This window comes from Stylophora pistillata, chromosome 2 (genome assembly GCF_964205215.1).
Source record: "Stylophora pistillata chromosome 2, jaStyPist1.2, whole genome shotgun sequence".
Lineage (NCBI taxonomy): Eukaryota > Metazoa > Cnidaria > Anthozoa > Scleractinia > Pocilloporidae > Stylophora > Stylophora pistillata.
Window position 1 is genome coordinate 37,489,271 of NC_142520.1, and position 25,610 is coordinate 37,514,880.

At 39.7% G+C, this 25,610-nt stretch overlaps 2 protein-coding genes across 4 annotated transcripts in view; one reads left to right on the plus strand and one right to left on the minus strand.

Moving 5' to 3' along the window:
• LOC111329444 (uncharacterized) lies at positions 1 to 11,527 on the plus strand. Of its 2 annotated transcripts, XM_022934152.2 has the most exons (13): positions 1 to 151; positions 2,094 to 2,198; positions 2,629 to 2,704; positions 3,673 to 3,741; positions 4,634 to 4,775; positions 5,313 to 5,547; positions 6,193 to 6,267; positions 6,711 to 6,913; positions 7,327 to 7,779; positions 8,204 to 8,528; positions 9,200 to 9,337; positions 9,765 to 9,866; positions 10,183 to 11,527. In XM_022934152.2, the coding sequence occupies exons 2-13, from the start codon at positions 2,144 to 2,146 to the stop codon at positions 10,323 to 10,325; spliced, it is 2,016 nt and encodes a 671-aa protein (XP_022789887.2). In that variant the 5' UTR covers positions 1 to 151; positions 2,094 to 2,143; the 3' UTR covers positions 10,326 to 11,527. The 2 variants fall into 2 exon arrangements, with proteins under 2 accessions (XP_022789887.2, XP_022789888.2); XM_022934153.2 differs by lacking the exon at positions 1 to 151 and having other exon boundaries at positions 1,831 to 2,198.
• Positions 11,464 to 25,610, minus strand: part of LOC111329429 (uncharacterized) — a 17,652-nt gene continuing 3,505 nt past the window's right edge. For both annotated transcript variants that reach the window (XM_088751132.1, XM_088751131.1), the window contains exons 7-23: positions 24,706 to 24,844; positions 22,991 to 23,058; positions 21,428 to 21,559; positions 20,695 to 20,830; positions 20,390 to 20,463; positions 19,725 to 19,844; positions 18,805 to 18,894; positions 18,128 to 18,203; positions 17,748 to 17,796; positions 17,515 to 17,620; positions 16,644 to 16,839; positions 16,136 to 16,337; positions 15,489 to 15,573; positions 14,990 to 15,055; positions 14,170 to 14,444; positions 12,656 to 12,735; positions 11,464 to 12,126 (exon numbers count right to left, since the gene is read on the minus strand). In XM_088751132.1, coding sequence (XP_088607258.1) covers positions 11,750 to 12,126; positions 12,656 to 12,735; positions 14,170 to 14,444; positions 14,990 to 15,055; positions 15,489 to 15,573; positions 16,136 to 16,337; positions 16,644 to 16,839; positions 17,515 to 17,620; positions 17,748 to 17,796; positions 18,128 to 18,203; positions 18,805 to 18,894; positions 19,725 to 19,844; positions 20,390 to 20,463; positions 20,695 to 20,830; positions 21,428 to 21,559; positions 22,991 to 23,058; positions 24,706 to 24,844 — 2,271 coding nt within the window. In that variant the 3' untranslated portion in view covers positions 11,464 to 11,749. The remainder of the gene's footprint in view (positions 12,127 to 12,655; positions 12,736 to 14,169; positions 14,445 to 14,989; positions 15,056 to 15,488; positions 15,574 to 16,135; positions 16,338 to 16,643; positions 16,840 to 17,514; positions 17,621 to 17,747; positions 17,797 to 18,127; positions 18,204 to 18,804; positions 18,895 to 19,724; positions 19,845 to 20,389; positions 20,464 to 20,694; positions 20,831 to 21,427; positions 21,560 to 22,990; positions 23,059 to 24,705; positions 24,845 to 25,610) is intronic.

Sequence of the window (25,610 nt, forward strand, 5' to 3'; positions counted from 1 at the left end):
CTCAACTGCGCAGAATTGACGGGTAGACACTTTAAAATCTTGCCAATTCGCAGCCATCCGAGAAACGTGTAACATCGGCTGCGCTCATAATATCTTTCTCAGCTAAAACGCAAACACTCAAGCCGATAATTTTAGATCTGGAAACTTAGAGGTAAGTACTAAAGACCTGCCTTGTTCGTATATTTTAAAGACTGTCACAAAACGACCTAATTTGGTAATCGCTTCACACCCCAAAGGTACGCAGTTGACCGAATCCTTCATGAAGTTTGATCTTTCGGAGGTAGCATTGAATTCAGTATGGACACATGACGTGCGGGCAAAATTACATCTCAAGGCGAAAAAAAAAGTCTCCATAAGCTTGGCTGCGCGCGTGATTTCCTTTATACATTTCACGCAGCGAAAATTTGAATCCCGCTGAGTTCAAAATTGTCGTTAAGTGATTTATCCAGAAAATGTGTAGAATTAACAGTGAAGTCATTTTATGACTCAATAACGTCGGGTTTACTTATCGTTCCTTTTCTTTCACTTTCCGCATTTGTATTCCCATCGGGAAATACGTTTGATTTCCTTTGAAAGCATCTGACTTTCAGGGAAAACTTTTTTCTCATTAACAAATAATTGCGCCTAGAACTCTTCAGCTTCTCTCAAGAGGTTCTCGTTGTTTGGCGCGGACAGGCACAGTGTTGCTCTGGAGCTTATGAAAGCGAACATGCACCAGCTTCGAAGGTTGTCGCTCAAACTTACACTTTACAAATCTACCACCGGCTTTGATTGGAGTGAAGTGAAATGTTTTTTTCTCTTTTTTTATCTTTTTCTGCTCATCTAGAGTCAAGTACCGGATAAATCAAAGTAGAATGCTTTCGAGGAAGAGACTTTGAAAACGCCGACATAATAAAAAAAAAAAAAGAGAGAGTTTCCCTTTATTTTCGTGTTTAAAAAATGAGCAACTTGAAAATTAGTAAGCTGGATTTACAGTTTATCATCCATTCTTATTTTAAACCCCAAAATTATTTTGATGGAAAATATTTTTTTTTAATTCTGTCTCTTATTCAAAGCCAGCCCATCCGTTTTTCTGGGACCATACACTCTTCTTGCCAACCAAAATGCATATCCAACGGACTCATTTACTTTCGTTTGCCTTTTGTTTTCAATCAGTGAAAAACCGCGAGAAACACAAATTAAAGCTGCCTTCTGCATAAGAAAAAGCTCTGTTGATCCCTTTACAGTACCGGAACTGCAGTAGGATTAGATTATGGGTAGAATTAACTTTACAAGTCAACAAACGAGCTGGTTTTTAAGCCATCAAAAAATCGGCGTGGAAGATTCTCAACCCAGCAGCTGAGAAACTTCCTGGCGAAAAAAAACCAAATGCTATTCACTGCGAGATTGGAGATTCTTCGGCGGGCAAGTTTTACAGTTTAATGGCTTTTTCATTTTGATGTGATGGGATATTAATGATGTGTTTTCTTTTTTTGTACTTTTTACGGGTCATTCTATGTTTGAATCATGACACATAATTGTAGGACGTTTTAGTGATACGGTTACCCTCAATATGTCCGTATTTTCACGCTGGTAATCAAACTTGGACATCGGTTCTGTTTTTCCCTTTCATTTTTAGAGAGAAGAGTCTTTGCAAACCGACATAACACGGTGGAATCATCTTTCAAAATACTTTCCCCCCTAAATCACTTTTGATTTGCTTCCGGATAAAAGTTTCTAATAAAGAGTACAGTTAAATTTGCGTTAACGGGTTATGCCATTATAATATATTGTTAACATAACAGTATTGTAGATTTAACTCCAACTGGAATTTTTTGAAACATCGTAATTTATAATCAAAAACTTACTTAAACCTACGCGGAAAAACAGTCGGTCGGAAAAATGCTTTACGAAGAGCAAATTCTTGATGACACAGAAATTACTATTTCAGTTTGATCTTTTTAAAAACTGAGGCATTCTGGAATTAAGTCCTCGCCAAAAAACGAAAACAATCACTTTAACACTTCGAAAATTTTAGCACCTTTGAAATGTTTGAATTTTCGTCCTCGCCAGTTATGTATCCTTAAATTACTTTATTTGCTTTTGTTTTTTAGGAGGAACTGCCAAGAAGTAGGAAAGAAATCCAAAGGAGTGTGTGAACGTAATGAGTTTTGAGTCTCTCAGAGCTGAAGAAAACGAGGGAAAGAAATTTCGCTCTCGTAAGTACATTCCTGTTTCAGTTTAGGCTTTAGGTATCCAATTTTTTAGATGTTTCTTACAAAGAAAAAAATGTATATTCAGCGTCTTTATTTTTCCGATTCTAACTCGCGTCGTCTTTCTACAATTAATGATAATGAAGAAAAGTTAATTTTCACGACGTGAAATAATCACTCATGAAAAAGTCTATTTTCTAGTAGATTGCGAGCAATACTGAGATATTTCTAACATAAATTTCAAAGCTGAGGTCTCCAACTTGCTAATTTTTATCTCTTTTGGCGCAGAGAACCTTCCCGCTTAAATTTTGTTTTTATTCATGAGAGTATTTCATAAAAAGTTCTTCTATTTCTTCCCCTAATCGCAAAATGTTTCCTCCCTCTCTTTACAAAATATTGCTGGTTTTAAATTCTTGTTTCATTCATTTTGTAACAGACACGATCCGAATAGGAGACGGAGAGATTTTGGCGAAATTCAACCGCGCGCTGGCTTCCATTGTAACAACAGAAGGGTAAGGAAACTCTTCCGCTTAACTGTCTTGATATAAATATGACAGGGTTGTCATTTATTCACTGTGATTCAAACTTATAAAAGCTATAAATACTTTTTCTATCTAAACGCACGTATGTTGGAAATATAAGATAAAATTTAAAGTTCATGTAACGTCCACGAGTACTTAAAATATCAAAAATATAAATGGTATATTTCTGTTTCATGGCATCGTTTATTTTATTATAGCTCAAAATACTTTCTTCATTTTCACCCAAATCTAGCTTTTCACGCGCATTTTATTTTTTTCATTGGTACTTCTTTCAATCAATGGCATTGATTTTTTTTCCCCAGCGTTTTATCTGTGATTTAATTTTGCTATATTCTCGGTTATTTGGAAGGGAATCGCGATTTCTCGCGAGGTGTAAAATGTAAAATTTATCGGAAACAGAGATGCAGTATCGTATTTGTACTATCACATATATTTGGGCTGGGGCTGGTTACTATGTTATTGCTTAATTCGCCTGCTTTTCCCGAGGAAATACGTGCTTGAATTTCTCCGTAGGTGGTCTTTCAAATGATCATTTTAAAAATCGTGATCAGCATGGGCAATAGGTAAACATGATTTCGCAAGAAGGCCAATATATGATCACGAATTTTAACAGATTTATTTACAAAACGATCGGTAAGCAGAATATTTGATAAATTCCTTAGGCGTTACAAGGGAACACGCCTTGAAAACAAGCTGTGCTGACCTTTAAATCAATAAATGTCCTTTAGTGCATAATTGATTCACACACTCAGTCAATGAATGATTAATTCTCAAATCCATTTTCCGCCTGAATACACTGCAACAACCCAAATAATATCCTGGATCAGCATTTCAAATCAAGATAAAGTAACTAACTTGAAAACTCGAATGTAAGTTTAGAGCGTAACCCTATTACAACTGTTCTTAAAACAGTAATTTGTTATTTCTTGTCCATTTAGATTTGCCGCCCAGATGGGAAATGTTAATGGAAATTTATGCCATATCCCCCAGAAGAGACTGAAGTTGACGTGAGTATTTCAAACACTTTTTTACTACATCTTTTCCGTCTGATGGGCTGGTATTTTAAATAGCAGCTAACAATAACGCGACAAAACTCGCACGTTTTCAATTGTTGGTTAAAAGGTTTAATTATTTCGGCAACCGGCTGAGCCAGGCGAAATCTTAATGAAAGGAAACCGAAACTCGCTGTTAATTTAGTTATTGACTACCAAGGCCATTAGTCTCGAGTACGATTTGGAAATTAGAGCTGTTTTCTAGTGGGTGTCGAAAGTGATCCTGAATCGCTTTGGTTTTGCTTCACTTCGCTTTATGATTCATCGAGAAAACTGGCGCCACTCCCTAAGCCAATCAAATGCAAAACTAAAACCAATCCCAACTTGGTCAGCCACTTTTTCCCGCGCTTTAAGGAGGTTGCCTGTTTCTACTTTGTCATTGATCGTTGATCTTTGTTCCGATTGGTGGTTGAAATTACTTTGGTTTCGGTTTTTCGACACTCAGCAGAAATTAGAATATGTTTGTTCTCCTTTTGTATTCTCACAATCTTACTTATTTGTATAAGTAAAAACGGGTTTTGAAAGTCTATGCCTGTACAAATCAATTCAGGATTTCTTCGCTTCTGTTTTTTTTTCTTGCCCTGTGGTTCGTTTATAAACCATTGACGTAGCAATCTCATACGCCAATCAGTTACAAATCTAAAAACCAATCTCCCCCCCCCCCCCGTGTTTTACCGCACTCTTGTGGGTTTTGGCTTTTGATCTATTTAACTGTTTTGGTTACTGTTGTTATGGTTGTGCGAAACTCGATCGAAAGCTACGCGATCTTCAACGTAAAGCATGTCTTTGAAGGTCATGAGTAAAGTATCATTGTTGAGTCTTAAATCTTCTTGTCCTTTTTCGCCAGGTCCTCTTTATGGTATCCTGAGGCAGCCCTACACTATCCGGTGCCTGGGCTCGCTTATCACTACCTTGTGGGACATGAAAGGGGCATTGATAGTAGGGAGAGATCTATTCATGATCCTGAGGCTCAGGCGGGAATTCTACAGGTCAGTCATATATAAATGGCTGCTTTTGGAGCAATTGGACCATTAAGGATGGGAAAATAAAGTTTAACAACTGATACTGAATTAACTTATGTTGGGAAGACCCAGCATAAGGCATTTTTGAGTTTGCGCATGCTTAGTAAGGGGTGCGGGGAATAATGGGAATTAGAAATGCGAACAATATGATGAGCGATTTACTGTGCGTGTACGCCTGACGGACCTATATGTTTCTGAGCCGACAGAAAATGATTTCAATATAAAATTACACTTTAAAAAAAAAAGACAAAATTTAAGTGAAAGAACAAGCTGATACCCGAGTAAGGTTAACAGGAGACAGAAACAACAACAACAACAACAACAACAACAGGGCAAAGCAAATCAGATCTCTTAATGTCTATCAAACTACAAAAATAGATACCCTTTTCGTTTTCAAAACCCTGATCTTTTTTTTTTTTTTTTTTTTTAAGTATTGGTCTCCATTTCATAAAAATATTCAATAATAGCCAGCCAACCTTGTTCTCAATGTATTTTCACTATCAGGCAATTAAGGAATACGATGAGTTCGAGGAATGGATTGATGGCTCTACCAAACTCCGCTATTCACCCTACAGCAGAGAGGCTCAAGCACATATTTCTGGGTGGGCCATGAAATATACCAACAACCACAACAAGTTTGTTCTCAAGAAGACGTGTGTTGGAGTACTGCTGTGTAGTAATGACTGCACACTTCCCAATGGGCTTAAAATTGTCGTCAGACCTGCTATATCTGATAAAGGTAAGCAAACTGCTTGATTATCTTGCCTGTCTGTACTTTTTGTCTGCTTTTGTCTGTGTGCTTGTAGTTTAGTGCCACCTGTCTGTCTTTTTACCTGGGGTCTGTCTGGCTATCTCCCCACTCCCAGTGTTCCTGTATGCTTTGACGAAGGGCTAACGCTCGAAACGTCAGCTTTTGTAATCGTTACGGTGGTCAATTTACCATTTCAACTTTGTTGATATATCCAAATTATTCCTGTATGCTTGCTTGCTGTCACGTATCCTGTTCGTTCGTCTGTTGGTCTTTCGGTTTTCCTGTCTATCTAGGGTCTGTCTATCTTTGTCTTCGTTATAATATGAATATATCAAAAAATTTGAAACGGTAAATTGGCCACTGTTACGATTATAAAAGCTGACGTTTCGAGCGTTAGCCCTTCGTCGGAGCGAATAGGGGAATTGTGGGTTGTGTGTGCTTTTAAAGGGAGAAAAAGGAGCTACGTGATTGGTGGGAACATGGCAACGAGTCTTCGTTAGCCTGCCGGTCTGCCTGTTTGTTTATGTGTGCTTGTCTTCCTCTCTAGCTGGAACTCATATGGTCTGTTCTCCATCTATCTATCTGTTACTCTGTTGCACACGAAGCTTAGTCCACTTTACCCTCTTATTGCAGTTCGGGAAAGACAGATGGGCCAGAACTGTCCAAATGCCACGTGCACAGGGACTCTAGTCCATAGAAAGTGTACAGGTGAGAAATAGCGATTTGTATAACATAATTCACGTAAAGCGCGCGCTGTGATTGGTGAATTCAGTGTCTACTATTTGCCCATGGGTATACGCTGCTGACGTGAGCAAATGTTTCCCGGCAGAGAGCAAATGTTTAGCAAGAATTTTATTTCATATGTTATAAAACAAATAGTAAAAACCACAACGTACACTGTTGAGTTATGGATGCACGTGGAAGTTTGCAAAGCGCGAAAGAAGCTAGAGTCGTTCGAGTGTGCACTGTGGTGTTAACCATTTGTTAATTTTCGTGTCGTTCTCCTTCGAGAGGTCTGTGTTCAAGACTTGGCTTTGTCATTATGCTGTGTTATTGGGAAAGAAGATTTATATACTCTAAAAAAGCCGAGATAAGCTCTAACAGTACCACTCAGCTCGAGCGCACAACTTACCTTTTTCTTTTCTTTTCAGGCAACAACGGTTATCCAGTGACCCATTTTTGGGTCCATCAAGAGGATGGAATCTATTTTGAGTCCAAGGGCTCCCATGATCACTTCAGGCCTCAAGCAAGAAGAGCAACTCCAGACAGAAATTCAAATAATAAAGCTAGCAGCAGCCAGAAAGGTAACACCGAGCAAGTGGAGAACACAGAAGACAAGACAGAGAAACAAGAGGTAAATTTTTATCTCTTGCGCTAATAAAGAGAGTCACGTTAGGAAATTAAACATAGTACGCAAGTGAGAGAGACACGTGACAAAATCATTTACTTTGAAGAAGCCTTTTGGGGTTGTAATGTGAAAGATGTATCAGTTACTTTCAGTCACGTGTCTGAGTGGGTAACACGTGAGCAGCCACATGCTCTTAAGAAAGCACTGAGCACTCTATGAACTAGCTTAGCTGATATGTTTCCTCCTTTTTAAATCTATTGAATCTATTTCGGAAAATTTTTCTTCAGGGGTACAAATCGTCCCTTTTATGGAATATAGACGAGTTATGCTTTGTTTGAAAATGCAGCATACCTAAGCTTATAGTTTAAAGATCTAAAGCCAAGCAAGGAAAAATCTAAAATATTACTATTTCTCCTTAGAACGCTTCGACATCTTCAGATGGAAAGAAGTACAAGTCTAGAAAGAGGCAACACGCTGAAATTGCGGAAAATTTACTTACAAGGCAATCCGAGATCGCGCAGTTGTCCTCTTCGCTCTCGTCTGGCTTATTGAGAGGTTACTCAGTTGAAGAAGAGGATCTGTATATCTGTATGACTGTACCAGAGACAGAAACACTCTTTCACAGAGCTCTGTCACACGATCAAACGAACATTACCACATGCGGGAAACTTTACTTACTCTGTCAGACATTTCAGGATGTCATTCCCGGATTTGACTTGCTGGAGACCCGTATGATATCGCGAAGCGTAATGGGATGGCCTGTAGTTATGGCAACGTTATATCGGCAAGGAACGAAGGAAGGACAAATTCACCATATGAAGACTTTGGCTCGCCTTTGTTCGACGCCAGATGAAGACTTCTTTTCGCCCAGGGTAATTTTAAAAACTATCTTTTAGATGCTGTTTTTATGTTATCAGGAGTGAATTGAGAAATCAGGAGTTCAAAATCAATTTCTTCACTTGCCAAGAATTAGAGCAAGAAAGTTCAAAATTAGCCTAACGAATACAATGATTGGAAAAAGTAGTTGGTCGTTGTGGTAGGTGGACAATTCTTTCTTTAATTTGCAACAAACAGAAATCTTTTAGTTTATCTCAAAAACGTTACTCGAAAGTCTTCCCCCCGTCCCCCCCCCCCAAAAAAAAAAAAAAATTAAAAAGTGCCAAGGCTTTTGCCACTCATTGTAGGTGAAAATAATATTTTGGTCGAGTGTCCGCAAAAACTCTCCTCATGCCCTCTCGACTCATTTGTTAGAATGCCTCATTCTCTCTACTGACACGTGATCTCGCTCGTCCTCAGTGGCAGATGGTTATCCATGATTTTCCCGCTGACCAGGCACAGATGGTGACCGAGGCCATAGTAAACATGATCATCAACACGCAAGTGCAAACTCTCCTGAAGGTCTTTCAATACAAGAGCGTCAGCTCATTGTACAAAATGCTTCGAGAAAAGATCACCAGCAGTTTACAGAGCTACGACATGCACTTCGAACTGTGCAAGCGAGAGATAATCACAAGGCTACAAGATCCGCTGCTCACAATGAAGTTCCGCGACATGACGCAAAGGCTCACGGGTGAAAAATGCAGTGCGCAGGAGTATGTCAGCACGGACTGCATGCTGTCAGGTGAGCTAAGACTATTTTGCGTAATACTAAAGAAAAAATATCCTGAAGATGTTTCTAGTTAAAGGAAATGTAAAATTGTGGTGTATATAACTTCTCTTTATCAAAACTACAGTAAATTATTTGTGTAAAAATGCTTTATTGTTCGCCCTATTTTTGCTGACACTTATTTTTGCTGAGCAATTCCTTCTTTTTACAAACTTCTTTTTTCTCTTTCTCCTTTGTCCTTCCTTACTTTAAAATGGTGTCGTGCTCAGACCTCTCCCGGTAACCATCCACGGAGTTTTGGTCGCACTAGAAGGATCTGGGACTCAAAACAATAGTAACAACACGGATTGGGCCTGCTTTTTAGCCATGGTCGGACAAAACACCGAAAAAAAAAAAAAAATAAAACTAATCTAATATCGAGATCTTTCGGAACTACTCTAAACATAAACTTATCTCGAGATCCTTCGGAACGGTTCTCTTTAAGAACACTCTGCAACTGAACTTTAATACTGTACAATGCCTACTAATTGCGGAAAAGAGTATTCGACAAAGAATGTCATCAGGTCACTTACGCTATGCGACTACAACAAAAGTTATTACGTAATCGTCTTGAACACCTTCCGCAGAGTTTTTGTAATCAAAGTCTTTTCAACAAGCTGATAACCCCTTACTTTCCTATCCGGCAGGAGGAGTATTCGGATCAGTCATAAGAGAGTTCTGGAATTTTTGGGGAAGTAACATTGTAGCTCCGAAAGTTTTCGCTGTCGCCGATGAGTTGGTGGGAAGAAGAGAAAAGTCAGAACAGTGGCAAAGGACGCAGACAGGTAATTATAAGATGAGATATATTAAGTATTGCTTTGGGATTTTTAATTGTTGAACGAAGGTTTCTTTACTGTCCATATACATGTTTTAAGACTGGATCGAGCAGATCAAGTCGAGCTAAAGGACCACAGCCTTTTCAATATACTTCTTTAGGAGACGCTTATCAGCGAGACTCGATTCCGTTTATTGGATCCAGTTTTTGTTTCTAGCTCGCGTCCAAACTAGAACGTGGGCCACTGGGCACAAACTTTGATCTGAGAGGAACTGGGGAGACAACACAGCAAGGTGTTGTCAAAAAAGCCAAGGCATTGAAGAAAAACATTTCGGCTGACCCGAACTTTCACTTCTCCCCATTGTTTCACTTCCATTATTAAAATTAACAGAACGACCACGCACTAAAATTTTGAAACCCTTTCTACTTTGTTTTAGGGCTCACATTTCCCAGCGATCCACAGAAAGTTACTTTGCACCACATGGCTGAAGCAGTAGTCACGTGGTGTCAATATCAGATTGAGAATTGGCCGCAATCAGGTAAATGATGCCACCTTTTGACTTTCGTAACGTCTTTAAGGGAAAAGAAATGAAACGTTCGAAAGGATTTTTTAAACTGTGAATGCATGTAAGGAGTTAATTCACTCACTATGCTCAGAATTTTTATTACTTAGCCCTTTAGCTCCCATGATGGACCAAGACAGAATTTCTCCTCATAATTATCAATACCGTATCAAGCAGACAAGTGAAAGCTGTTTATCTGAAGTGGCATTTCACGATATTTGTTTAGAAGGTCAAGCCGACAATTTAAGCACTAATTCGTCGTAGCTTAAATAGATATCAATTTTTTCTTCAGTTGTGCAAGAAAGTATGGCAAAGTTTACACATCTTCGACCGGAAGACAAGCGACTTCACTACGCTTTAGAGAGACCTGGGTCCGCGTTCCATCGGCCAGTCACATATCCCACGCTGTCCATGCCCAGATTTCATTGGTGCTGAGTGCATTGGAACCACACAATTTGAAGTTTTTGTAATCAAATAACACTGCCGTTGATGGAACATTATTGCAACATTTTGCGCTGTGGCATGTTGATAAGTATAGTTTAAAATTCTTCAAAAAAATTTAGTTGACTTTGGTTATTTTAGACAGTTCGACCGCTGTAAATGAAGTCTATTCTTGATCAGCTACCGCTGACCACAAACCTTGTGTATACTTATCGATAATGTTCTGTTTGAAATTAAAGTTCGGCATACGGGCGGGCTTCTCTTCGAGAATTCCAAGAAGAAATATGGTTTCAAGAAATTGAATTTATAAGTTTGGTTGAAACCTAAGGAAGGAGTATCAGACTTAAGTATTCAAAATCAGCAAAGAATAAATATTCTGTTTTATTTGCAGTTTAGTATTTTACAAAGTTATTACTCGTTGTTTTATTCGTCTAATCTCTAGTTAAGCATTCAATTGTAAATAATAAATGTACCGTCTGTAATCACTGAAAAGTGGTGTTTAACAAGTTTCCATGGGTGCAATCTAGTAAAGATGACACTCTATTGCAATTTTAAACAGAGAAAAATGATCGTTTCTCGAAGAACAAGCTGTAACTGATATGAAGTCAGCAAAAAATTTACCTTAGTTAAAGTAAAAAAAAAAAAAACATTAAATGTAAATAAGAAAATTTGTACGTATTAAAAAAATAAAGTACAGAGAAAATCTTAACCACCTTTCACCCTAACATCATATTCATATGCATATTCTCCATACTGTTCTCTAAACATTTCCTCAGGCGCTGACAAGGAGAATTTGTTTAACAATCAAGAGCTTCTTTGGTTGGTGATCATTTTCTTTAATTTTACGACTTTAATGTTTGGTTGAAGAGTGAAAATGTGAGGAGCAATTGGATGCCAGTCACTCTTTCAGGTCAAAGGTAAACCCTTTCATTTCCACGAGTGACTAGAATTTCAATGCATTATCGTGCATATAGTGGAAGAAAGTGAAGAAAAATGGGTTTGATTATAGTTTGATTTAAAGCCAAATTCTCATAGCCCAAATTGTAAGAAATGTATGGAAGATGGTTGAGAGAATTGATAGTGAGATCTAAGGGGTAAAAAAGATAAAGGTAAAGGATCAAAACTGAAAGCATTTTACTTAAACGTCATTTTATTTGAATCAGACTGAATCACAAATAAAAGTACAGTTATTTTAATTTTTATGGAAAGTATCTTTGGGCTAAAGTAAGGAGTACCAAGTTAACATCGTGAATTCATTTTCAAAACATTTTATGAATAAAATGCATTTTATGTACACTCCGAAATCTAAGCAACACATTGTTAGAAAAAGAAGATAAAATCTCCCTGTTCTTTCTATGCAAATAACATTGCAAATAACAATGCAAATAACAATTCGCTTGAAGCAAATCCTGTTGAGTTCATGGTTTTCCGTATTCGAAATTAGCAAAGTCGTTGATCATATCGCAGAAGCCGATGTAGTTAAAATCGTGCTTGTATCCCAACACGACGTCGAACTTTTTCTTTATGGCCAAAAACTCCCGCATACTAACCAAGCTTCCGAGGTCTAGCTCGCTCAAAACGCGATGGAACTGGGAACGAGAGACGGTGCCGTTGTGTACGCGGTCGTAATCCTCAAAGAGCGGGAAAATTTGAATGCGTCGTATGCGCACGCGGTCTGCCAATCGGTGCATGACTAGTTCCAAAGCCTGCTCTTCCTCTGATGACAGTTTGCAGTATTCGTTTTCGGGCTGAGGTTGGAACGGAATCGGAACAACCTCGGGTGCTTTCTCCAGGTCTGCGGAGAATGGAGGTAAAAGTTAGAGGTTTAAAAGTGACCCTAAAATTTTGGCAGCGCGACAAGGGATTGCTAAATTAAAGCGTCCATAGAACGAACATTGGAGGTTACAAGGATGGTAGAAAATCTTCTTCTTCACGAAAGCATGAAGCTAAAAAAATAAATTTTTTTCTATGAACGACGAACACAAGAGATATCAGAATGTACCAAGAAAAAGGCCGAGGATGGAAAGATTTACTCGTATTAGGAAAGTATCCTTGAAAAATGTTGGCTTAATTTTCAAGATGCATAAACCCTTATTTCTCAATCCCGTGCCAGATCTCCAAAAACTATTTCCTACGTTTAGCCACCCAAATCATATTTGCTTCCAAAACGAAATATTTCTGTTGGTCCAAATCTTTTCACAGGCTTTAATTAACTTCTGCAGTTTCTTAGAATTACCATTCAAACACAAAAATCATATGTTGGCCAATTAATTTCATCTTGATAAAAAACGTTACAAGACCAACTACAAGACTATACTACAAACCTCTCAACGTGAAGATAGACTCGATTTCTTCCACAAATGCTGTGTATTGCACATAATCTGGATATCCAACAGCCGTGTATCTATACAGGGAAAAAGTACTTCCGGTAAATCCCTGTCCACGATCTTTTATATGATTAGCTAAATGATACACGTCTTTTGATTGGTTCTTGCTTATAATCTAAATGATACACGTCTTTTGATTGGTTCTTGCTTATAATCTACTGGAGGACAGACGCATAGATGACGTTGTTCTCGATACCACAACAGTCGAATAAGCGGGTTTATTACACGACTCGGGCAGTCAGAGGGCCAATAACTAAAATCAACCAATCAAAATGCTCTATTGCCGGTCAATATTCTCTCAGTATTGGACCGGGCACTGTCCCGAATGGTCCCGGATGATACCACACTTGTGTCCCTTTGAACTTCAGTCGTATAATAAATCTCTTATTAACCAAGCTTGCTCGGGACCGTACTGGAAGAATATCGGTCCTCGGTCTTTTTTGTACGGACCGAGCGCAGCGAGGTCCGTACTGTCAAGACCTCGGACCGATATTCTCCCAGTACGGCCCTCGCGCTTGGTTAATAAGATATATTTATTTCGAGCTCAAAACATAATTAAACCAAGATGGCCGCCACAGGAAAAAAAGAGTACCGAAGCCCACGGTCCCCAGCAGAAAAATCCCCAAAGGGTGGGAACACGAGTGATACCGTACATCTTCAAATTATCAGCCGGTTTCGACGAAAGACAAGACCACTGTTTGATGGGAGAGGGGAGAGGGGCACGTAACCCAGCAGAGGTCCTTCATTCAGTTATTCCCAAATCGGGTTGAGGCATTCGTGTTTGGTAAAGTAACACCTGCCCCCCAAACAAGGACATAAATGGTGCACCAACATAAAGTTTCGACACAGTTAGTGCTCCCAGTTATCCTTCAATACCTAGAGTGTTATCATAAGTACAACTTAATCGTGCTAATTTGAGAAGGAGGGATAGGGTGGTGATGAAAATGTTTGGCTTACTAGAAGGGAGGTGTTAATTAGAAGAGGAGGAGGAGAAGAACGCTGATAAAAATGTTTTGCTCGCTGTAAGAGAGGTGCTAATTCGAGGAAGGTGGAGGCGCGGTGGCCTCATGGTTAGTGCGCTCGACTCCGGATCGAGTGGTCCGGGTTCGAGCCCCGGCCGGGACACTGTGTTGTGTTCTTAGGCAAGACACCTTACTCTCATAGTGCCTCTCTTCACCCAAGTGCATAAATGGTATAATGCTAGGGGTAACCCTGCGATGGACTAGCATCCCATCCAGGGGGGAGTAGAAATACTCCTAGTCGCTTCATGCTACAGAAACCGGAGTTAAGCACCGGCCTAATGGGCCACTAGGCTCGTAAACAGACTTTACTTTACAATTCGAGGAAGATGAGGTAAGCGCTGGTGAAAATGTTTGGCTTACTACTAAAGGGGAAGTGCTACTTCGAGGATTTACAGTAAAATTTGAGTAAGAAAAGGTTCTACACGGTACCTGTTCATAAGCTGTTCCACCTCCACCTTGGTGAGTTTAAGTGAAGCCAGATCCATAGCTCTGGGAAATACAGTCTTGAGTATTCTTCCAGTGCGCAGCTTGTCATAATCTTTGCAGAACTCAGACAGTCTCATTCGTTCTTTCATCACACGGCATTTAATTTTATACATGATTTTCTCGATGTTGTCGTCGCCCAAGTCGGGCAAATTTTTCTGGTTGGTCAGTTTTAGTTCTTCCAGTCTCTGCAAGTATTTCAACTCTGGTTTTTCTGAAGGCTGTAAAGAAATAAATGGCGATTGTATGTCGTTTTTGGAACTATAACCAATAAAGGAAGAAAAAAAATTTACAATAATACATAGTTTGAAAAAGGTAAAATACGGAGCGGTACTAATGCACTAAAAAGGGACAATGAAGATCAAGCATGGAAGCGATTTAACCTTTGAACCCTTTAACGTGACTAGCATCTAATTTCTCCTTACAGTTAAACCACTAAATAAAACATCTAGGTAATGAGAAGAAAGGAAACAATCACCAGGTACAAAAGATCAGAGAGAAGACATGCAAAAACATTTAAGGACTGTAACTTTAAATAAAGCGAGCTCGTCCGTGAATAACATATCAGTGCTTTCACACTTGGCACACAATTATCAATTCGTCTTGGTTGCCTGACGAGAGTAATTCTAAAATACAAAGAAAACAGGCAAAAAAAAAAAATAAATAACTCGTCGCCCAAACACGATATCAGTTTAAGTTTTTCCTCCTTTTTTCCGCTTTGGTCTTGTCACGCAACGCTCTCTTCCTCAACCAAACTCTTTTTTACCTGAAGATCATCCAAGAATTGAATATAGTTGAATCCAATGTCATCTGAGTATCGGTTCTGAAGAACCTACAACCGATTAAAAAAAATTGCAAAATTAAAAAAATGTATCTTTTTATCATGCCAACAAGAAATAAATATCGGTGAATAATTCTGAAAATCCCCCCCCCCCTACAAGATGAGATAACATGGGTTGCTTTCCCCACTTCTTGTCGAGTCGCCGAATAAAAAATTTCTAGTGCTCATGGTTTTCTACTGCTGAGAGTAACGAGGCACTGTGGCAGCGGAGTGTCTTCTTTCAGAGCACAACATATTCATTCGGAATATGACTCGACCCACGACCGCTCCACTCCAGAGAACGGATCGTAATACCATTTGTGATAAGTTTTGAGCTTCGCTGCGCGCGCTGCGAGCTCCGCTATTCCCACCGTTGTAAATTGAAATCACACCTAAAGGCAAATTTGCGGTTAGAGCAGGAAAAAAGGCTTGGACTTTTGGTTACCTTGATTTCTTCAGGATCATCCGTCAGGCCTAGCGTGTGTAGACACTGACTGGCTTGGATCTTTGTCACGTGACCGTTGTTATGCCTATCACAAAAGAGAAACAAATAATTTGCCTTGAGAAGACTTCATGTGTTGCTTTAAATTCACACATCAAGATAGAGTGCACTAAAAACGACTGAGTAGGAGAAAAGTCATTTTTATCGCCTGGGGAGAGGGGGTCGAAAAATTTTGGTTGAGTCACGATGAGGCTCTGTAACACGATCTCCCCTCATTGACAGATGATTATCTAAAGTTTCCCCGTTATAATCTCTTAGCGACAACTAACCCCCCTCGAAATTCTTCGCGTAGGTGAAAGTGGTGGCATTTACCACGCCATTTCCCTGCTTCGGAAGTATCCATCACTATTCAACTCCACTTCGGTAAATAATTGTTAATAATAAACTTGACGCTGATTAACAACCGGGCAGTATAAAAATTTAAAAGTCTATGAATTTTTGGGAAAATTACTTTTACATTTTGAAAAAATTTGACAGATTTTGGTCGCGTAACTTTAGTCTCTTAAATTCATGTTTTCAAGTCTAATTAATTAAAAGAAAAAAAATGTTTAGTATACTTAAGTGAGACGAGGGTGGAACATTAAACTCACTTGTCAAAATCTTGAAAGCACGGCTTGGACAAAATTCGTTGCTCGGTCAGTTTTCGACGCATGCGCAGCTTGATTCGCTCCAGGAGCACCTCTTCGTCTTGTTCAAGCTGTTCGGAGCCAGCCCCAGGCCTACTCATCTGAAATGTCTCCATAGCGGGCACTGTGTATGTGGGAGTCTTCTCCAGTCCACGCCTAGTAAAGACTACATGGTTGAAGGAGGGGGGAGGGGGGATGGGGATGAAACAGAAAGAGTATAAGAGAATCAGAATAATACACAAAATATTTTAGTGGCATTGTTTATCCTAAAGGACACGTACATGTCCGCTGAAGTAAAAGAGGAAAATTCTAGGGGTTTAAATCGAGCGATAAAACAACGTTTTGAGGCCGCTGAGGTGCAAAAAAAAAAAAAAAAAAAGCATGAGATCTTCGAACTTTCCCAACATACTATACGTGCCGCAAGAATGACCAAGGGTCAACGAGCGAAGGCTGGGCTCTATCCAATACTCACCCATTTCTGTGTCTGTGAGGAATCCTGTCCACATCACGTTGCCAGGCAACTTAGGATCTTTGTAGTATTGGGCCAGGACTTCAAACTGTTCATCTGTCAGGTTGGGTTGACCCATTAAACTTACACAACGTCTGAACTGAGGCCTGCTGATCGAGCCGTGACGCAGAGGATCAAAGTCTTGAAAAAACTCTTCCACCTAATAAAACATCAATATATGAGACAAATCATCAATTGTCGCCTGAGGTACCGAGATATATCTTCAATTACTTCGGCACGTGCGCAGGTTAACCTCGAGAAGAAATCCTACACAATAACTTAGCGTCTTTTAGCTATAGATAGAAAAGTATTAAACCCAAAATGCTGCGTGCTCCCTGTTACAAAGAGCTACGAGCCATATTTGTTTCGTCCAAGCCTACTTTTCTGTTTTTCTTTGTTGGTTAATTTTTGGTGTTGTTTAAAGAGCCGATCCCTTGTTGACGAATTTTTTCCCCTTGAGTGTACACCGAATGCAAATATGGCGTCCAATTTGAGTTACTATTTTTCTGGACTTACTAGCCTCTCACACAGGTAATAATCCTTTTGTGTTTCAACGCGAAGACGAGGCTAGTGAGTCTAGAACAATGGCAACTCAAATTGGACGCCATATTTGCATTCGGTGCATAGGCGAGCTTTTCCGGGTATTTTCTGGACCAATCCCATCGCTTTCTATTCTCCCCACGGAAATCCACAGAAGGAAGAAAAGTAAAGAGTATTCAAGAAATATAACAGCCAGTATGAAAAGTCCCTTATTCACAGGCAAAGAGTTATAAACAAGCTGAAATATAAGAACTCTAAATATCAAGGGAGCTGGCAGATTTTGCACTCAACTCACCCTTAGTCTGTTGACAAGCACGTAGTGTTTAATGCGATCAATTAACTCCTGTCTGTCAACTTTGCTCAAATCTAAAGGTCGAGGTTCTCCGCTCTCAGCTGGAGTTCTACAGGAAGATTAACAGGACAGAATTATAGAACTTTGAAAAGCTAATTCTTACAACTTAAGTGGTCCAAACAGTCAGAACTTAACCAGCTGGATAGGACTCTAGGCCAAAGAACCCTTCAACTTACTTGTCTTTTTGTGCAAAGTCTGAAATGGTGGTTGCCGTGCCAGTGTATTCTGAGAAAGAAAATTTAAAGGCACATTGAGAATCCGTCTTCCATTTTTTAGACCCAGCCATTAATATACAGGAGGACTCGTGCCCAACTTGAGTCAACCAAACAGCGCCGAGCAGGTAGACTCTTCCAGTTGAAAAGCATCATACTTTCGGTTGTCGAACATTCGAACAGGAGTCCTGAATACACGTTGAACATGTCCGGCTGATTAAGTTTTACGAGTAAAACGAAGGGCTAACGCTTGAAACGTCAGCTTTTGTAATCGTTACGGTGGCCAATTTACCATTTCAACTTTGTTGACACATCCAAATTAAAAGGATATTTCGTTTACTTACCAGAATCGATCGATTGAATGAAAGCTGAATAGTTGATGTCCCCTCCGACGGGGTATTCAAATTTCTTGCACAAAAGCTGTAGATAGGGAGGACATTGTTGCTTACTTTCTAAAAACAGCCATTCGTTTTAAAATTTGGCTTTGAACTTCATCCTATTCACTCAGCATTTAGTTATTTATCGCTAGTCTGAAAATTCCTCTATCGGTTAGGTTTAGATTAAGTTTTTACACCCTAACATCTGTATACATATTTTCCATACTGTTCTCTATACATATTTTCCATACTGTTCTCCATACATTTCTAAGGCAGGGAGAGTTTGTTGAACAATCAAGAGCTTGTTTAGTTGGTGATCATTTCCTTTATTCTTGTCACCTTATTGTGCGATTCAGGGGGGGGGGGGAGATGATAATGTAGGGAGAAATTAGATGCTAATCACTCGTAGCTGACAAAGGGTTAAGATAAATGAGGGAGGGGTGGCACTCGCAAACGAAAGTGAGGACCGGTGGGAGGGGAGGGTTGGGAAACGCAATGTCATTTTGCAGCGAGATTCTGTAGGTGAACGTTACTGTATTACTAAATCAGAACGGAAGCAGGGGAAAGAATCAATCAAGCCAACAACAACAAAAGAAATCAAAGTAAAAGGAAAATGATATGACGAAAAATTGAAAAGTACTTACGGCTAGATCTTGCGGCCGGACGGTAATGGATAAGAAATGAAGCATTCTAGCGAACTGAGGTTTTGTGACTCCACGAGTATAGCCTTTACTCTGTAGATAAAAGGAAACAAACAACATGTGAAAACGATGGTCCTGTATAAGTTGTTGAATGCAACCTCGGTATGGCTTGTTGATACAAAGATCTCGTGTAGACTTTTAGAACAAATCAAAAAATAAAAACCCACACCGAGAGCGGCCATACCATTATGAAGGGGAAGCGTTCTAGAAAGACAGAGCCCAATTTTTTTTAACACGACGGCGGTGCTTCGATCAACAAATAAACTTTGGTTTCTCTTTAGCGTTTCCACCGTTTTGATGCAGCGTTAGGGTTGAAGAGGAAACGTCAACAACATGAAGTTCCTGTTCTCCTTCTACGGACAAATGTTGCGATTTCATGCTATTGTTTTGCTTTATAAGGCAATTAAATGTGCATACTGGTTTTCTAACGCACTCGCAGAGCTATTTTTCTGCTGATCAAAAGTTTCATTTCGCCACTTTTCAATTGTCGTCGACGTCGTGGTTCTCTTTAAGTTCCTATTTCCTCTTGTACTCACAGGGCTACAGTGCTAATAAAGATGACTGCACGAGTGCATAGAGATGATGAAGAGAGGAGCTGTCAACAATAAAGATTTATTTACCCTAGCCTGCAGAGCAGGCGTTTTTGTGGAGTTTGGGCGAAAATTAGGACTTTGGGCTTTCTGTTTTATTTTCCAGATCGAGCGTAAAATGAGCGAGGCGAAAAACCTCTCCCCCTCCCCCCACCTTCTAATTGTTCGCCTCGCTCCATTTTACGCGCGGTCTGGAAAATAAAACAGAAAGCCCCAAAGTCCTAATTTTCGCCCAAACTCCACAAGAACGCCTGCACTGCAGACTATATTTACCCTGTCAAAATCTTTGAAATAGGGATACACCATCAATCTTCGCTTCCTCACTGTTTCAGCAATTTCCTTGAGTATTTCGTTGACTCTGTCCTCTTCTTGAGCAGATAGCAGATTAGGAGCCTTCACAACGTACAACAAAAATGTATGTTTAGAAACCGTAACAAAAACAGACTACGAGACGGGAGCTTTTCCTATCACTGAAGCTAGAGATTCCGAACGCTCATTCTCTCAGTCATCATCTCTTTAAGTGTAAACGACCCTCCGATTCTGGACTTTAAGAACGCTTTTCTATTAAGGGTCGTGAAAGAAATACCAAAGTTATCACAACGGCCAATCAGAGTGAAGAAAAATAACACGAGGAACCAATCAAGACTCAGATTTAACACAGGCAAACTCGGTTATTTATAGCGCGGGAAAACGCAAACGAATAAGTTGCGATTGGTTTTAGTTTGAATCTGATTGGCTTTGAATCTGATAGTGAAGTGAGTTTTTATGGACCAATCACAGAGCAAAGTGCAGCAAGTATTTTACCGGAAGTTATTTTCGACACTCAACTGAAACCTGCTCTGACAGTGATGTGTTTTACGTGTCAAAGATCAATGTGCTAGGTAAGGGGCTTCGCTGTGCGCGCTTTGTACGCTGCACCCTCTGCTATTAATCGATACCTTAGACAGCGCACCCATTGGTGGTCGGTAAACATCCGCTGTTGGCTTCTTTTCTAAATCCGGGACAGTAAAGGCTGTAAAAGAGATTTAAAGAGAGTAACAATTATAATAGATCTGTCGTGTAGGGCAAGCAAACTGTCCTCACATCAGACCACACTCAGATTACATAAAAAAGAATCAAAATGCTGAGACCAAAGGCTTGATTAGTCATAAAATAGTGGGGCAAGGTAACGCATTTGTTTTTTTCCCCCATTAATCTGAGTTTATGGTACATCGTACAAATTTAACTTATCTTGATTACTAACCATTCTCCATGATATCACAGAATTCCTTGTATCGGACACGCCCACTAGGCTGGCGGTACACCTCCACTACTTTCTGTATCTCGTCACGGGACAGGTGGGCCTGTGTCCCACAACAAAGACTCAAGCCACAAATAAACTATTGAAAGGTAAGAAGAATCAATATTTAGGCGCAGTTAGGATCAACTTAGTAAAAAGTCATCAGAATTTTTTTCAAAAAAAGTAAAAAGTTTCCGGGTAAATTTAATGCAACGAATGTCGTTCTTTGGAATGAGAATTATAGTGATGGTAGTGAACTATTACAAGAAAACATTAACCTACAGTGTTTAGCCCACGTGTAGTCGTACCCTCCCCCCCCCCAAGGAGAAACGGGAGGGGACATTCCCTCCCTTCCGTTTCTCATCGGGGGGAGGTTCCGGCTACACGTGGGATAACAGTGTTTGGTTCCACACATGTGTTGACCGGATGGTCTGGCGGGGTTTCCCTCACCGTTACTAGTTCGCCTCTTCAAAAAAAAAAAAAAAACTTGCCCCCCCCCCTCTTAATTCAATTCGTTTCCTAACAGTAGAACAAATTCGTTGTGGAGGTTTCGCTCCACTGCGTCAGAGTGAAAGATGAAGCGTTATACGCTCGAAACGTCAGCTTTATAAGATCTTTACGGTGGCAATTTATTTATCAACTCAGTCAGCAAAAACCAATTTATCTGGCTATCAAAATACACCATTAAATTCCTTGCCTGACTTTCAGTGATCTCGCCGCTTCTTAACTTATCATGGTCTCTGAAGAACTCTGTTGTCCGGATCCCATTCTTGTGGACAGCCTCCTTGATTTTTTCAAATATTTCTTCTAAAGATGGTGTTCTAGGACGCTGAAACACAAAACTAAAAGTCAGCGGGAGAAGGGAGAACCCATTCATTTGACAAATGTCTCTTGTTGTGTGTATCGAAAAGTGAAGTGTTTTTTTTTTTTCTGGATTGTGTTCCATCTGACGCAAAAACTTAATTCCCATCAGAAAATTAGGCAACTCAAACTTCAAAAACCTGTTATCGCAAAATGTAAAAACATCACCAATTTATAAAATAAAACTCTATAAAACTTTATAAGCAAGCAAACATGCGTTAATACAAACAAACGAACTAACTAAAAACAACCCCAGGTGCTGTTCAGATGATTAGCAAGCCGCACTCTACCATCAGGATCCCAATGGGGTTAACCATTAGCCGTAAAACGGCAGAAAATCTAGTTTCAGACATAAACATCGACAAATTGTAACTGTTCTGAAGCGAAAGGGGAAATCCAAACAAACACTTTAATTCCAACACGGTAAACTGTAGACTCACGGTAAACGACAACGACCATTAATTAACAATTGGTTCATGCTTTAGCGTGCACTATCGAGTTATGGAGCACGCGGGAAGTTTGGAGAGCACGAAAGAAGCGTAAGAGTTGCCCGAGGCGATAGCCGAGGGCAACTCTAGCCTCTCGAGTGCTCTCCAAACTTCCCACGTGCTCCGTACCTCGATAGTGCACAGCTGAAAGCATGAACCAATTGTTTTAGAACATAGCCGGTGGAATTGTGCATCAAATCCGATGCGAAAAACGGACAACAATAACAGTTGAAGCGAATCGTGACGGCGCTGATGCCGAGTCTCCTTTTCCTTTGTTTTTCTCTTTTTCTGCCTCATTTAAGAACTCTAGCCCAAGGGAAAAGGTCGAAACATTGTCTTCGTTTTCGGACTAGTAGGCCGAGTTTTTGTTTGTATTCATTATTGTCGCGAAATATATTATTTTTCCCCGCGCTAACAATGGCCGCTCGCGCGAAAAAAAAAATTTCTGGCGAAGTCGGATTTGCTGACGCTATCAGCGTGCACTATCGGGATTTTGAGCACGCTTACGTATAATGAATTTGATTGCGCGACTCTGCCAGTTATGTTCTAAACAAAACTGCTACTCGATAAACTAAAAACTTTTCAACTCCCTCTAAAAAATCGCACACGTCAAAATTAAAAGTCCGCGTGATTTGCTTACGATATTATTAGCCTACGTAGTCCCAAAGCACGCGCACGTGAGTCGCACGCGCACGTGAGTCGCACGCGCACGTGAGTCGCACGCGCACAAGTTCATTAACGTCTTCTTAACAGTAACCGTTAGTCGTGAAAAAAAGTTAGCTGTAAAATGGGCAAAATTTTAACCTTTAGCCGTAAAAGCCATCACCCTATTGACACACTCTACCATTTTCATAAATGGATCTTTTAACTCGTGGCTGCGATATTCCTACAGGTTTAAATATAACAGTTACCTTTCCAAAATCGTCAATGATGTCTTGATTCGGAATATGCTTTGTAAAATCCTCTTTTTCAGCCAAGGCTAAGAATCAGATAACAACGGAGAGTTAATTACCCTGAAAAATTTTCAACAAGATTGTACATAGCCCCTAGATTCCGAAAGAATAAGTTGTATCTTTGCCAGACACATTCATGCTGTTGTAAACACCCCTTCCAACGCTGAGAACTCTTTAAATACGTTGATATATAAAATAACTTTCAGTTAGTACAACAATGCTCTATGTTTTGCCTGCGGGCACTATCTGTTCGTCTCTCAGAGAACGTAATGTCCGAGGACAATGTTCGAGTATTTTCCGCGCTTAAGAGAGGGTATTATGAACACTATCCTTCAAATATTTTTTTCAGCGCTTGAAAAAAACCGGGTTATCACCAAAAACGGATGTTATTGTCTTGATTATTGCGAGGAGAGAGTCTGGGTTGGTCACTCACGGCAGTGAAAGGTTTTGGAGCACAGACAGTATCAACCAGCTAAATTAAATTTACCAACAAGTTGGTACAAAGAGAACTGTTTACAGGGAAACTTTACTAAATATGGTAGCATGCTCATTAGCAAGCAAAAAGATGCCAATATCAATATTGACATAGACGGTAATACAGTTTCCCAATATCAGAACATTAAATTATTAGGTGTAGGCATTGATTCTCAATTGACTTTTAATGTCCATATAAGTGAGATTTGCAAAAAGCTAGTCAGAGAGTGGGAGTAATGACAAGGTTGCGCAACTTGATACCAACCACTGCTAAGCTGCAGCTGTATAAGGCTGCAGTCTTGCCCTATTTGACTTACTGCAGTACTGTATGGCACTTTTGTAGGGGAAGTGATGCAAGAAAAGTGGAGCATGTCCAGGAGAGGGGTCTAAGGGCAGTTTTCCGTGACTGGAACGCTAACTATAGGCAGCTGTTAGAATGGGCTAAATTGCCCACCCTAGTGAACCGTAGATTGCAAGATATAGCGACCATCATGTATAAAGTAAAATTTAAGCCAGCACCAAGCTATATACAAGATTTATTTTCAGCAAATCACACAGTGTATAACTTAAGAGTTAAAGAATTTACTATTCCAAGATTTAACTCTATTAATTATGGCAGGTATTCCCTTAGGTATTTAGGACCTGTGCTATGGGCTAAGCTACCTTCCCGTATTAGGACGTTGAATTCACTAGCGGGTTTTAAGAGGGCAGTTAGAGGAATGGATTTGAAAATCTTAATGGACGATGATGGCTGTGTGGGCTGCTTGGTTTGCAGTGCATGATTCTTAGTTATATCTTAGTTAGGCTCAGACTATTCCTCCCCCCCTCCCACGTCCTAAGGTCCCCTAGCCTACTTCTGCTGATCACAAATTTTATGCTATTTATTTGTATATTTTATGCTATTTATTCGTATATTAATACTTAGTTATTTATTATTTTATTTCGATTATCTTGTTGTGTCCTTACTTAGTGGTTTTATTACTGCTATTTTATAATTGACACATGAATAAAGTTCATCATCATCATCTTTTTGTGAGATCAAAGCCGGCAAGACAAACCCATCTTGCCTGTTTGGACAGTCGACATGAAAACGGGATTCCCTTCATCTAGCCTGCGAGCAGAACTAGCCTTATACAAATAACGCCACAAACAAAGAACAGAAAGTTACAGAATGTTCATAAAACAATACACATAATCACCATTTTGCATCCTTTCGATGTCCTCATGGAAGCTATAGTAGTTACACAGGCCTGGTCGCATGGATTCACGGTACTTCTTGGCCAGCAGAACTGTCTCTTCGTGTATAATGTCCGGAGAGCCAGGAAAACTTCTAAAGAACTGCACAGGATGAAATGTTTTTATGTTTTCGAATAATAGCTGACTGATGCAGTTTTAAAAGTGGTTATAGGAAAAAAAATTGAGTTCGCCTCCCATAAGTATTCCAACCTGGTGTGGTTGTTCTGTTCTCAAAAACTGAAATCTTATTTGTCCGTTGAGTCAAATGCTTCAATTTTTGTCAAGCCAGTCATGCCTATTGTATGGCTAGGATCAACAATGTTGGAAGCAGCTTGGTTGTAGATGGAGTATTTAGAAAGATTTGGTAAACACATGCAGCAAAGGCATTTTTCAAGTAAAGATATCAAAAACTTTTAAGGAGCGCAAGGAAAAACATGAGTCCTCTGTGAGGATTTCCAGACGATTAAATAAATTTTACTGACAATTGCAAGAAGCTTCTATGAACAAAAATTATGTCACAGTGGTTGCTGGGAATCCTTCTGCAATAGAGAGCCAGACTGCCAATATCTTGATTTTGCAAACAGAACTTTGAGCACAATGCTCGACAAGATTGCTGGAAATTTTTGAAAAGTATCTAATGAGTCTCTTGGCCTAGATAAAATCCAAGGTCATAACAGCCACAAATTTATTCCCAAGTATTTTATAGATCAGCCTCCTAAATGAGAGGCAATGACATTCTTCTCTGAGAAATGCTTGAAAACCCTTTGGATGTTTCAGCACTGGTGGTAGACTACAGCGAAGTAAAGTGCTTGAAATCAATCTGTAGAAAGCTTTTTCTGGCCCCAAGAAAGAATTCAAGCACCATTTT